The sequence below is a fragment of the Oncorhynchus keta genome, unplaced genomic scaffold, assembly GCF_023373465.1.
Source record: "Oncorhynchus keta strain PuntledgeMale-10-30-2019 unplaced genomic scaffold, Oket_V2 Un_scaffold_9739_pilon_pilon, whole genome shotgun sequence".
NCBI lineage: Eukaryota > Metazoa > Chordata > Actinopteri > Salmoniformes > Salmonidae > Oncorhynchus > Oncorhynchus keta.
This window is the reverse complement of record NW_026291018.1, coordinates 248,929-263,211: the sequence shown is the minus strand read 5'-3', so window position 1 is coordinate 263,211 and position 14,283 is coordinate 248,929. Positions and strand designations below refer to the sequence as shown.

At 40.0% G+C, this 14,283-nt stretch overlaps 1 protein-coding gene across 1 annotated transcript; it reads left to right on the top strand.

Moving 5' to 3' along the window:
• LOC127929656 (sterile alpha motif domain-containing protein 9-like) lies at positions 1-13,008 on the top strand. The gene is made up of 3 exons (XM_052517709.1): positions 1-177; positions 726-770; positions 4,472-13,008. The coding sequence occupies exon 3, from the start codon at positions 5,595-5,597 to the stop codon at positions 7,197-7,199; it is 1,605 nt and encodes a 534-aa protein (XP_052373669.1). The 5' UTR covers positions 1-177; positions 726-770; positions 4,472-5,594; the 3' UTR covers positions 7,200-13,008.
• Positions 13,009-14,283: the final 1,275 nt, after the last annotated feature.

The following is a 14,283-nucleotide window of genomic DNA, read 5'->3' as shown; positions in this document are numbered from 1 at the left end:
TTTTGCTACATAAAACCGATTTGTGCTGCTCGGTCACATATGACCATAAAGCACCCTTCTGTGTGTGCTGGTGAATAATCTCGCAACAGACACACCCTGTTATGTCGTCGAGTAACCTAGACATATCCACGTCGTGTCATTTCTCACAAATATAACCAGATCGTCGTCCGTTTCAAGGTAAATTGTACCAAAATAATGCTTAAATATTGTTTGCTGTGTGAAATAACTAATTGCACGTTATGATACTAAAAGTAAATCTATGCTGTTGGATTTTGGATGATTGCTCGTTCATCCGCAATTGACGTGAATTGTTAAATATCAGATTAAATGTGTTTTAACTAGAGTCCGTCACATGTCAAATTAATTCACTAGAAAGTTAAATGAAGTCAGATCTTTAATTTATAGCCTATATCACTTGCTTTCGTGGACAGATAGGTATTGTCTCGATGTGAAGTTCCTACAGGAAGTTCCTCGCAACTATAGCCTACACACAAATATAACCTATCTTGTAATTTAAAGTTAATTGTAAAGTGTTGTCACCTTGTAATTTCATTATGATTAGCCTAGTTATAAGTACAAAATGAATACCTTAATACCAAATTTAGGCCTACTTCTGTATGTTATATATGGCTTGCCATCATGGAAATCAGTCAGGGATTCTTATCAAGTTAGGATAATCATTACATTTTACCTCACCCAACATATGTATTTTATTTTCCTTTTAGCAATGCTGTGCTGATATAAAAGTGCATGCAGTTTGCCTGAGATGGGTAAGTATTAAGCACTTTGAATGGAGAAAATGTTACTTTGAAGAAGAACAATAGACTAGGCTACTAGCCCCGGTTTACTGGCGGCATTAAACTCATTGGATGTTTGTAATCGATTCAATGCAATTTCATCTTTCATTTGTGTCCCAGAATGGCTGTGAGGACATGTGGGGAAATACAACCCACAGAACAGAATAATAGAGAACAGGGTTTAAATGCAGAGCAGAGTATTTATCCAGTCCAAGCAGAGTAGGCCAAAACCAGGTAGTCTCAGGTCACAGAAATAAGTGTAAAAGGTTCAGGATTTTGATTACAATGAGCTCTTTTATATGACAGATTAATAAACTTGACTTAAAGAAATAAAACAAGCCTCTAATAATTTAGTACCCTAAAATGCCACAATGTATGAATTTTAGTTTCTTTTTTCAATGATACAATAATGGCCAATAGAGTTAGTGGTGATGACGGGATTAACTAATGTAGCTAGGTTTATGTAATTGGAGAGAAATACAATACATTAAACTGTTGAAATTTGAGTAGCCAGTAGGATCCGATTAGTTATTTTATTAGACTATTGATGATTAATGTTAATAATTTAAAGCCACAAACATATGCAACATTTTAAAGTCAAATAAATTATTAACATATGACCATAAAGTGCCGTACGTGTGTGCTGGTGACTCACCTTGCGACAGACACACCCTGTTACATCGTCAAGTAACCTAGGCATATCCACTTAGTCATTTCTCACATGTATGACAAGCTCACCGTCTGTTTCAAAGTAAATTATACCAAAATAACTTCAAAATATTATTTGCTGTATGAAATAACTAATTGCACATTTTGATAAAGTTAGGCCGACTATGGTTTGGATTTTTCAGATGTATTTTTCACCAGGCTTTGACGTGAATTGTTTGTAACTGACGAAACTGTGTTAATTGGAGTCTGTCACATGTAAAGTTAATACATTAAAAATGTTGATGAAGTCAGATCTTTTCTATGTTAATTCATAGCCTGTATCATTACTTTCCTGCACAGATTGGTGTTGTCTCGATGTTACACTCCTCCAGGAAGTTCCCTAGTCTGAGGATTAAATTCCCCCTTGCCCCTAATCAGCGTTCGGATCGTCTTGAACCAATCAGAATATCGAATTCAATGAGGAATTTTCAAACCTTCTTCTTCTGTGGGTTTTATGGCGGACTACAACCCCAAACATTTTATTGCTGCCACCAACTGGACGGGTAAAAAAATCCATACGTGATAGGGAAACTAATTTAATCCACCCAAATACAAATAGTAAATTGACCTAAACAAAACTCCCACTTCCTTTCCTTTAAAATCTCTATAACCAGAGAGCCAAAGAGAAATATGCAGCTAAAATTAACAATCTGGCAGATCGCTGTTTTAGAACATTTAATTGTAATAATGTTGAACTACTAACTAACAATGTTCCTCAATACAATTTTAAGAAGATTGGACGGGTATCCCAACTCTGTGGTCAACAAAGATCCCATGGCACTTATTGCAAGAGTATCTAATGATAAGTAACATTTTACGTGTAAATGAAACTATTCTTGTCGTATAATAGATTGTATAAAAGTAGTATGTAAAGTGTATGAATAATGTATATGTATCAATATCTGTAAAACAAAGTTACTTTTGTCCTCCAAAGAGGGCCAATAAAAAAATAGTATATGTGGGGTTAGGGTGGTGAGTTTCCCCTTACACTGTAAAGAGCTTTCGCTGTCGAGAAAAGTGCCATGTAAATCCAATGTATTATTATTAAAAGTTTTGCCATCTTCTATAGCTTGAAGATCATGGGCGCGTTTGAGTGGATCACTTTTGTCATCGTTGGTCACTGCCTTTCAAAGTGTGTCGTATTATGGTTATGCATATTTTCAGACTACATGTCGACTGCATGAACTTAAAAAAAAAAAAAATGTGATCATAGGTCATGCAACTGCAGCGACTTGAAGGCGACTTCAAAAACTGCTTCTCACCATCTGCACCATGCAGCCATCACCGGCACTGTGGGAGGCACTATTTGTCAATCAATCATTAGGGTGTTTTTGTTTGACTTACGTGAATGACTTGACTGAAAAAGGAACCAAATTTGCTGCCGATTCTAAACCTAAAGAGGATACAAATGAAAGTGATATTTGATACCTTTCTCTTACCAGTTAATTGTACACAAGTTTCTTAGGTTTGTGTGCGTGCGGCTGCTCTGCCATGGAAACCCATTTCATTAAGTTTCCGACGAACAGTTATTTTGCTGACGTTGCTTCCTGAGGCAGTTTGGAACTCGGTAGTGAGTGTTGCAACCGTGTTGACAAACTGACTTGTTGGAAAGGTGGCATCCTATGACTGTGCCATGTTGAAAGTCACAGCTCTCCAGTAAAGCCATTCTACTGCCAAGGTTTGTTAATGGAGATTGCATGGCTGTGTGCTCGATTTTATACACCTGTCAGTAATGGGTGTGGCTGAAATAGCCCTATCCACTAATTTGAAGCGGTGTCCACATACTCTTGTATATACTGTACAGTATTAAACTAACCCTCGCATCTTTTCAAATAATGTTGTCTAGTAAAGCATGGTTCATAATGAGTTAAATAAGCACTAGGCCTAAAACATAGGCAACAGAGCTGGTAGCTCAGTCAGCCCACACTGGATAGGGGGAAATTTGATTCAAAACATTGAATTTCCAAGAGTTGAAAATATTAGTTAATAGATCAACAAATGTTCGCATTGAATTCAAATTATTAACTTCCAATGTTTTACCACCCAGATAGGGTGCCGTTAGTCTCTATGATACTACCGTAAACCACAAACTTGGCGGCGAGGCTGCTCCTATAACTTTGGACCTATTTTCTTATATTTCAATAATGAAGGGTCTCTTTGATGCAGGGCAGGACAGTAACTTTTGTAACCAAATTATTTGACTGTGCCGACCTTATGGTCACACAAGGTGGATTCCTGTAGATTAAAATTAGTGCAGGCCTGGAGATTTAGCCTAAAGATTTGACCGAGGCCTATTTCATGCAGTTGTGGGTAAAAAGGCGTAACTCTGTCGTCAGTGTTGACAAACTGACTTGTTGGAAAGGTGGCATCCTATGACTGTGCCACAATGAAAGTCACAGCTCTTCAGTAAAGCCATAATCACCTTAATGAGTAGGCCTATGAAATAATCGAAATTCCAAGGGAAAACCTGATCCCACACAGAATTTGGGACAGAATATTAGCAGCATCCAGACACCAAATAAAACACATTTTTGATTACTCCACAATCAGTCCTTAAAGATGAAAATGCATTGAATCTAATCAGTCATCTCCATTTATTGTACAACAATCTCCAGTATTCCAAACTCGCATCAACTGTTGAAATAATGTTTTGTTGGGAACTGCATTTTTGCGTTTCCATAATGTCATCCAATAGTCTATTGTTCTTTTTCAAACTATTTACACTGTAAATTCCATATAGGTATACACTGCCTGTAGATGTTGAGCCCCTATTCTCATCCATTTGAAATTCACATTTTTTCCTAAAACCTATTATGAAAAACAAAATGTAGCAAGGTGTTCAAGCCTTATCAAAGCACTAAACAAATTAGTTACCATCCATCGTCTGATGACCTAAAATGTCTCTAATATAAAGTCATACGTTTTTCTCTGCATAAATGAGTGAGTAGACCTATTTTATTTTCCAGAGTGGAATAGTTTGCCTTTGGGCGAATGGACAGAATCCCATGTGAGCTCCTGGTTAAAATCCATTGGAGTAAAAGAGACATACATTATGAAACTTTTTGAAGAGGAGGTTACAGGACCTGCCCTAATGGAGTTGCAGGACAATTATCTACGTGATGCATTTGAAATGAAAGGTGGCCAAATCCAACTTCTGCTGCGCAAACGAGATGAACTTTTGAAGGCAGGACCACAGAAACTAAAAGAAGACAGTAGTACAAAGAGGAATGCCAGAAATGTGGAATCCAGTGCTGTTTCCACACTTGAGTCAAAACACAAGGTTGAGAGATCCAGTCCAAAAATGGAAAAAGAACCCATTTCAACAGAGAAAAAAATGAATCAACATTGGTCAATGCGTCTTTGTCTATTAGTGAGTATCGCAAATTTGACAAACACGATAAAGACTTCAAATACGTCAAGCACAGAGTACTTCCACCAGAGAACGGAATTGAAAACATGATTGTCCCATGCCATGAATACAAATCACTGGAAATTGCCCATAAATTAGAACAAAAAAAGCTTACTGTCAAAGTTGCAAGTGAGGTTCTCAGATTTGCATGTGGGTGCATGAATATGCGATCAATGGCACAATACACTTTGGGGTCATGGATAAGGCTACAGGCATCTACACGCATGGTGAAATCATAGGAATACCAGTTGAAAACCAAGATTCATTTGTGGATGCATTAGACTACATTGAACACTGCTTCAAAGGATCAACCCATCCGTCTGATGCCAGGAGTTGCATAAGGAACCCAAAGTTCATTGAGGTAATTGACAAGGAGGCCAGTGAAACAACCTGGATCATTGAATATGATGTTGTCCCCAAGGCAAGAGTGGTGAAAGACAAACTGTACTGTGTCACTATTCCAAAGTTCAGTGAGAAAGCCAACAAAGTCATCTATGAGGAGAAAGCCCCTATCACAGAGTAGGGGCTAACACACCCCGCATATCAGAGGATGGCCTAATTAATTTCATTCAAGGTCTCCGGGACAAAGATCAACAGAGAGAGGAAGCTGAACTCTCAGACAACCAAACAGCTTCTGACTGCAGAGAGGATCAGAAGAGAAAACTCTCCATCCTCCTCACATGTGGAAAAAGTACATGGATGACTCACTGTTCTACATCATCGTGACAAACAAACTTAAACAAGAACATCTTGAGAACATCAACTTCTTGACTCACATGAATATATTTTGTGTGTTTGACTTTGACCCAGACTCGAAGACATCGGGTCTATGTGAGAAATATAAGGAGCACCATGCTACAAACCTTCATTTTCTGCATGACTATGCAAATGACTGTGGGCTGAGCAGTGCTGACTTCATAAACCGTTTGCAGCTCTTTGATAGACCAAGCTGGATTTTCTGCAATGGACGAAACGATTATCTTGGTGGTGAGAAACCTTGTGATGAAAAGACCTGGATCAAAACAAAGAAAAAGCAGCTGAAAAGAACAGTGTCTGTGATCTGCAATGAAATTCTTCCTCCAGGGTCATTTGTGGTGGTTTTCTTGCTCATGTCCCACATCGAGCAACCTCTTGTTGATACATTCCATGAATTCTATGCAGAAATGAATGGTCGGGACGATTTGGCTATAATATCAGAGTCAAAAGAGAACTACAAAAAGTGGTCAAGCTTTGCTCAGGTATCGTGTAGCATGGCTGCACTCAAAGAGATCAGTATTGTTGAAATGCCAATGAGTCATGTAGATGCCACTATTCAAAGCATTCAGCTTTCAGTTAGTCGACCCACAAGGAGTTTACCAGTCTTCAACAAAGGTCTATGCTTCTTAAAGCCAGTTGAAGAGGATAAGATTAATTCGTTGGACATAGTCAGTGTTGACCAGTGTGATGACACAAACTTGGAGATACTGGACCAAGACAAAATCCGCAACATTGAGAAGTATTTCTATCAAGGTGGGAAGATAGACTGGATGAATTTGTGGCTGGCAGATAAAAAACATTGTGGGGAAGTCATCCAGCGAGATGCATACCGAGAAACAAACAACATTCTAGAAGACATTTTACAGGGTAATAGTGCCAAAAGATCCATTGAGACTGTTAATATATGTCACCAAGCCGGCAGTGGTGGGAGTACAGTTGCGCGACAGATCCTCTGGAATTGGAAAGCAAAACTGCGATGTGCAGTAGTTAAACAATCCCATGAAATCACAACTGTGTGTGAGCATGTAGTGCACCTGAGGGAATATGAAGAACGAGACAAAAACAGCTGTCTCCCAGTGCTTTTGCTGTTGGAAGATTGTAATGCAGAGTACCGAGATGATCTTAGGCGGGAATTAGGCAATGCAATTACAACCAAGAAAATAAGTGCCTCTGTCCTATGTTTCATCCTGCTCATCTGTAAAAGATCTCATGATCCAGAGAGGATGTGCCGAGCATTGCCGTCTCAGACTGTAGCAGTGACACACAAACTGACAGATGAAGAGAAGACTCTCTTCTCAAAGAAACTAGAGAGACTAAAGCTGAAATTTGAACCTGAGTTCATTCTCACATTTGTACTGATGAGTGAGGGGTTTCAAACAAGTTACATCGAGGGTTTTGTGAAGAATCTACTGGACAATATTGATCATTCATCTCTCATCACTCGCCTTATCAGATTTGTGGCACTGCTGAACTGTTATGTTCAAGACTCGTATATATCTGTGTCACACTGCGAAGCTTCCTTGCCTTAGGTATTCAAGTGGATAGAATCCGTTACCATGCATTTGAGAACTCTCTCAGTGAACAAGCTAGACTTGTTTTCATACACCTAAAGGAGAGTACATCACACATCTCATCCATACGGATAATTCATCCAATGTTGGCAAAGGAAATTCTAGTGCAGCTCTCTAAAACTCTGCCACAGAGTGAAATAGCAATGGATCTACTACAGGACAAAGTACTTATGAGTCATAGGTTTGGAAGAGATGATTTTCTGAAGTTCATCCGAGTTCTCTTCATCAGACGCAACAAAAAAGCAGAGGAGATTCTGAGGACAGTTCATTCTCTCCTCTGATTGAACATGTCAGCACTGAAACAGGGGCATTGAAAAAGCTGTTGATCTTTTGAAAGCAGCCTACACAGCTTTAGGAAAAGATGCAATTGTTGCCCAGCAGCTGGCTCGTCTGCTCTACACTAACACAAGGTTCGAGGAAGCCCTACGTTGGGCTGAAAAGGCTAAATCAATCCTGCCATATGATACATTTGTCCTTGACACATTAGGACAGGTGTACAAGTGGTGGTTTTATCACATGCATGACACTCTTGACAAGCAAGAATTACCGCCTGAAAAAGTTACTGAAATTATAGACACAGCTCTGAAAGGAATTTCAGCTTTCCGTGCCTCAGAAAAAAACACCCAAAAAGAGCACGTTAGTCTGAACAACTCCTACTATGGGGAGGTGGATGTTGGATGCAGACTGCTTCGACTCATATCAGCAGTGGATGTTTTACAACCAAAGATGGAAAGTCTGAGCTGATGAAATACTTGCTAAGTGACTACATACCGCAAGCAGTTGAAAAACCCTGGCTTAGGTTCCACGGCCAACTAAAAGGAATGAACAAGAGTATTTACCATGCTCTTGAGTGCATTTCTGAAAACCTCAGTTACTTTCAGACAGACATCAGTGAGGAGGAAGAGGAACTTGACACAAGAGAGCCTGAACAAGTACACAATCCAAGGAAATGGGTGACAAGGAAGAGTGCTGTGTACGCTGGTTTTTTTTGTAACATCCCAGATATCGTCAGCCCAATGCCTGACTACAATAATTCTGAAATGGTCACTCACACTGAAAGTTCTGGATTCACAAGACAAATGAAAATTTACCAGCTAGGTGGAGGAAATCTCACAACCATCCTCTCCTTGCTCCTTGACCACAATGCCAAGAGATCTGGTAGAAAGCTGGAGGCAATAATTGGCATGTATCCAGAGAACCTCAAAAAGGAAGACCTTGACCAGACAGAACTTGTCAACTTCATTTTCTGTCAGATAGCTCTTGCTTGTGCTTTACCTGGCTCTCCAAAGCTAGTTTCCCTACAGAAACTTCAGGATCTCAGTAGGAGATTTAACCGGGGAGGGAGACACACACCAGCAGCAAGTGCTCTCTTTCTTCATTCAATTTTGTTCTGGCCAGAGGAGCCAAGAAACAAGGAGCCTGATTCTGCCAATGGCCAAGTTCTCATGTTAGCAATTGATGCTCTTCAAAGACTTTGTGAGCTCAAAAATAAAAATTTACCACCAAGAAAAAGTAGAATAATAACTCACTTCTTTCTTGGGAAGGCGAGAGGGCTGAGCAGGATTGTTCATCGCAGTCAGATAGAAAAGCACATAAAGGGGACTATGAGCGAAAGAAATCTCAAGTGGCTTGGTGGTGAGGTGTTCAAAACCCCAGAAGTTGTTCAATTGCTTCAACGTGTTGATGGATGGACAGAAAATGGACAACTGTTGGTTCAAGGCACAACCAAGGGAAGCAAGATCAGGGTCATTCCTCTGTTCAAAGCCTCTCTGCCAAATGCAAATGAAAATGTCACATTTTGTTTAGGTTTTTCGTTTGATGGATTGGTTGCTTTTGACATTAAAGTTCAGGAGTGAGGTCAAATGCACATTTGTGCATGGGTATATTATCTGTGTTCTACATCTGTCTATATTAGTTTCTATGCTGTTACTAAGCAGTAATGCATTATGGCAGTACAATGTTACAATACCTAATAGACAGTTCACATGCACACTAATGGCCCTACTGTAACTTGTATTCCACAAGATGTTTTTACTAAATGACACACTAACCTGTACTCCCTTCTCCTGCCTGGTGATATTCTCCACATCACAAATATTGCAGTGGCATTGAGGTGAACAAACTGCATAAACAAACTGGACAAAAGGGAAGAATGTTGCGTGAGTAATACAATTCGGGAAGTATTCGAGAGCTGCAGATAGTGAGCTTATTGTAGTCCAGAAATCGGCACACAGTAAGAACTGTCATTGAACCCATTTGAAAATAAGTGATCTCAGTGGAGAATATTTACTCTGATAAAGGAACAAATACTTTTTTGGTGAAAAGTAGGCTTATATAGACAAAATAAACATAGCACAGTGGGCACATAGGAACAAATGAGTGCAGGGAATTAAGAAAGTGCAGAAAATTCTGAAAGTGAAAAACGAAAAGTGCCACAAATGAGGAAAAGTTTGACATTTTACAGAGCGTATGTAAAGCTCCAAAATGCACAAACAGCTCACAATATGTCAGACACAACACAAGAAGAGGAACCTACAGTTGAAACAGTACTGGAACTGTTGACAGTGTACACAGGACAACAACGGAAAGATGGAATCTATCTCAACATGGAGTTAGATGGAAAACCAGTAAACATGCAGATGGACACCGGTGTATCTCTCATTCCAGAGGGATTATACAAAGATAAACTGAAAGAGTGCCCTCTTCAGCCAGCATACATCCGCCTTTTCTTCATACACTGGTAACACTATTCCTGTGTTAGGGTAGATCCAGGTACCAGTCAGATTTGAGTGGACGCTGCCGCTTGTCATTGTCAAATGAGAAAAAACAGTCCTGCTAGGCAGAAGATGGACACAGAAGATCAAGTTGAACTGGGGAGAAATCATCAGTCTGACAAATGACAAACCAGTGAGTCAGGCTACACACAAACAAACTCTTTAAAGATGGCTATGACCACAGGAAAATTTAGGCTAGGTTCCTTCTTGCTCTCTAACTTTCACAAGCCACATCTGGCTCCCTATGCTCTAAAGGAAATCTTAGAGGAAGAACTGGAGTGTCTACAGAAGAATGACATCACGAAAGTGGAGAGGAGCGACGGCACATGGGGCTATTCAGATTCAATTGCTTGGCCTAAGGGATCTCGACAGCTCCAGCGATATTCCAACACACAATGGATCAGATCTTGGATAGCATTGACCAGGGGTATTCTACTCTTTCCCAACGAGGTCAGGGGCCTGCTGGTTTTCTGTTCTACCTGATAATTAATTGCATACACCTGGTGTCCCAGGGGGAACAATACAAAAAAATGCAGTGGTACTGGCGTTGAGGTCCAGAGTGTGAGGGGCATAGACAATGTCATGTGCATCATAGACGGTATACTTGTGTCAGCACCAACCATGGAAGAGAACCTTGCAATGCTGGATAAAGTGATGTCTAGACTGGAGAATTATGGAGTGAGCAAGTGTGAGTTCCTTCAGGACTCAGAGGAATATTTTGCATAAAGATCAGCACACAAGTTCTGCACCCAAACGACAGCAAGGTCATCTCACATGTTCTACAATCAGGTGAACACCCCATTGCATTTGCATCACGTTCTCTCTCACCAAGTGAGAGAAACTATAATCAAATTGAGCCCTGAGAATAATGTTCAGAGTGATGATGTTTTACAAATACCTCTAAGGAAGGAAGTTCCACTGCTGACAGATCACAAGCCGCTTCTGGCCATTCTTGAACCAATATCAGCCATACCAACCCTGGCTGCATTTCAATGTAACATTGGGATCTGATACTGGAAGCCTATGAAACTGATACTGCTAGCCAATTTAAAGACAGAAAATACCAGTTATACAAGAAAATACAAATCAAGGATGTGTTCTCTGGGTATCAAGGGTGGTGGTACCTCCCAAGTTTAGGAGACTACTATCTGACCTGCACAATGAACATCCAGGGATCACTTGAATGAAAGAACTCACCAGCTGTTATCTGTGGTGGTCTGGATCAGGACATTCAGCAGCATGTAGGCCACTGCTCACCCTGTGAATCTGTTCACAACAAGCCTGCTATTGCACCTCTTCATCCATGGGCCTGGGCTGCTACACCATGGGAACGCATCTATGTGGACTATGCCAAGATCGACAAGGAACACTTCCTAGTTGTCATCCATGTCCTTTCCATGTGGATGGAAGTGTTTCCTACACAACTGACCACAGCTGAGAAGAACAATCTACTCAGAAACCTGTTAGTGCCCTTCGGACTTCCCAAGGAGCTCATCTCGGACAATGGCCCTCCTTCCACATTGAATGACTTCAAATTGTTTCTCAAAAATAGCAAGGCACCACCTTGGTTACCACCTTACCATTCTGCACCTAATGGAGTTGCGGAAAGAGCTGTGCACATCTTTAAGAAGGCCTGGACAAGATTCAAGGTTCAGTCTGTGCCCACTCACCAAAAAGCCTGCCTGCTTCCTGTTCACTTACTGGAACACACCACACAAAGTAACGGAATGTACACCAGCTTAACTGTTTCTGAAACGCCAACCACGTACCCGCCTGACACTTTTTTGAAACCAGACCCAATTGTCATTGGGGCTAAGCACAAGCTACAGCAGAAGGAAGCCAGACACTCAAAGACTGTCATAGAATTCAAAGATGCAGAGAGGGTGTTTGAAATCACGTACTAAGTGCCTGTGGAACCCAGGTGTGATCCTGTGATGCAGAGGACCTTTGATAAAATCGCCATGTCAACGTTCATGGGGATCATGTGCTACAGTCCAACGCCCCAGCAAAGACAGGTCGAGAGAACGAGAAAAACGACCTCCAGGACTATGCTCCTGACTGTGGGAGTACGAGAGAGCCTGACCTTCCACCCAAATCTGGCTCTCCAACGGAAGCCCAGGAGGAGTGGAGGTATCCACTCAAAAGCTTGGCCTTTGAGTGAGCTGTTTCTGGACATAAAGAAAAGTGAAAGAAAAAGGACATTACCCATGTTTAGTTAATAGGGCACAAGTTCCAGTTTTGGGGCAGAATAATCCCTGGACTTGTTCTGGGCTCTGAAGTCTACTTCAACCCAGTAGTTGATAAATGTTTAAAAATGCATTGTTCCAGTGTTGCATTAGTATTTAATAAAATTACTAACCTTGTTTTGTGGGGGTTAAAAGCTATGGGGGAGCAGTGTAGTATCTGTGATCTACATATGTCTATACTGTATGTTTCTATACTGTTACTAAGCGGTAATGCATTACGACCATGCTGTGTTACGACACCAAATAGACAGTGCACATGTGCACTGTATGCTGTGCACTAAGTTGTATTTGACTACATATTTTACGAAACAACACAAACCTGTACTTCCGTCTCCTGCCTGGTGATATTCTTCACAACACAAAGATTACAATTGGCACAAAACAGTGTTGCCAGAGAAATAAGCTGCCAAAAGAAGCCTGTTTGTTGATAAATACTTCTGTAAATGCTGTAAGTTTCATCATTTGAGAACTTTTGATACAATTCATCCAAGCAGCAAAATGTAAATACAGTGTAAACCATAATTACAAATGTTAATGTTTGAACAAGTTGCATTATGTAAAAGATTAATGCTGGTAAAGTAATAATGATAGTTGTAGATAAGTTGCACATAAAAACAGGAAAATATATGTACATCTTAAATGTCATCTTGTCCATGTACATACATAAATCATGTCCAAGAGCATATTTGATGCATACTATTGTGATTTATTTGGACTTTGTCAAATAAAACAGAATTTGTGAATAACGGGAATAGTTTTTGTCAGTGCAGATGGACTTGTCGTTGATCTTAACCTTCTCAAACCTCATTTGAAACTTCCCCAACATGAGAAAACTGAGGGATTTAGTTTTGATACAGTACAATGCATAGGTTGGTGGTGATGTTTTGATTTGCACACCTTTACAAAACACATGCTAGATGGAATCAAATAAATATATGATATTAAATGTACAACACACTACATATTAAGAAAAGGGATACACCACATTCTTCATTTTAATTAGAATATAAAAGCAATGGTCCCAACAAAATGGGCATTTGTCCCACAGCACAGTAGGCTACGTATACTCTGTTTGGTGCACCAGGGGCCTCATTTACAGTGCATTCATAAAGTATTCAAACCCTTTGATTTTTTTAATGTATTACGTTACAGCCTTATTCTAAAATGGATTCAATCGTTTTTTCCCTCATCAATCTACACATAATACCCCATAATGACAAAGCAAAAACTGTTTTTTAGAAATTTGCAAATAAAAAATAAAATGAACAGAAACGACAAACTAAGACCCAAAGGTCAATCAATACAGAACATTTCAAGAACTTAAAGTTTCTTCAATTGCAGTCTCAAAATCCATCAAGCGCTATGATGAAACTGGCTCTCATGAGTCCTGGAAAGGAAGAGCCAGAGCCAGAGTTAGTAGAGGACACATTCATTAGAGTTACTAGCCTCATTAGAGTTTACTAGCCCCTTTGTTCAGGGACACATTATTCCATTTCTGTTAGTCACATGACTGTCGAACTTGTTCAGTTTATGTCTCAGTTGTTGAATCTTGTTATGTTCATACAAATATTTACACATGTTAAGTTTGCTGAAACTAAACGCAGTTGACAGTAAGAGGACGTTTCTTTTTTGCTGAGTTTATGTCCATGACCGCAATACAAACCGGAGGTGTGACGTGTTCCATTACACCCGCTTATGAAAGTCATTAGGTTTCTGTACATTTTGTTACAATACCATTTTAGAATAGACAGCTACAGTATCAGAAGCCCTCACCAGGCATACTGTATGTTGGACACCTAGTCAAACAGCACCTGAAGTGCTGTGAAGGCCTTACTCCTTTTAGTATTACAACAATAATGTATTTACAAAGACTTGCCTTGATAAAAATGGGTACTCGCTCATCTCCAGTGCCTTCAAAACAGTATGCACCATATTTACTACCCTTCACTTCTACAGATGTAGGATCTTAATTTGAGCCAGTTTGCTGCAGCAGGAAAACAATCCTGCAGCAACGGGAAATGT

What these genes read in the sequence shown, in the direction of transcription:
- LOC127929656 (XM_052517709.1), top strand. Translation starts at nt 5,595, where the DNA reads ATGTGGAAAAAGTACATGGATGACTCACTGTTCTACATCATCGTGACA.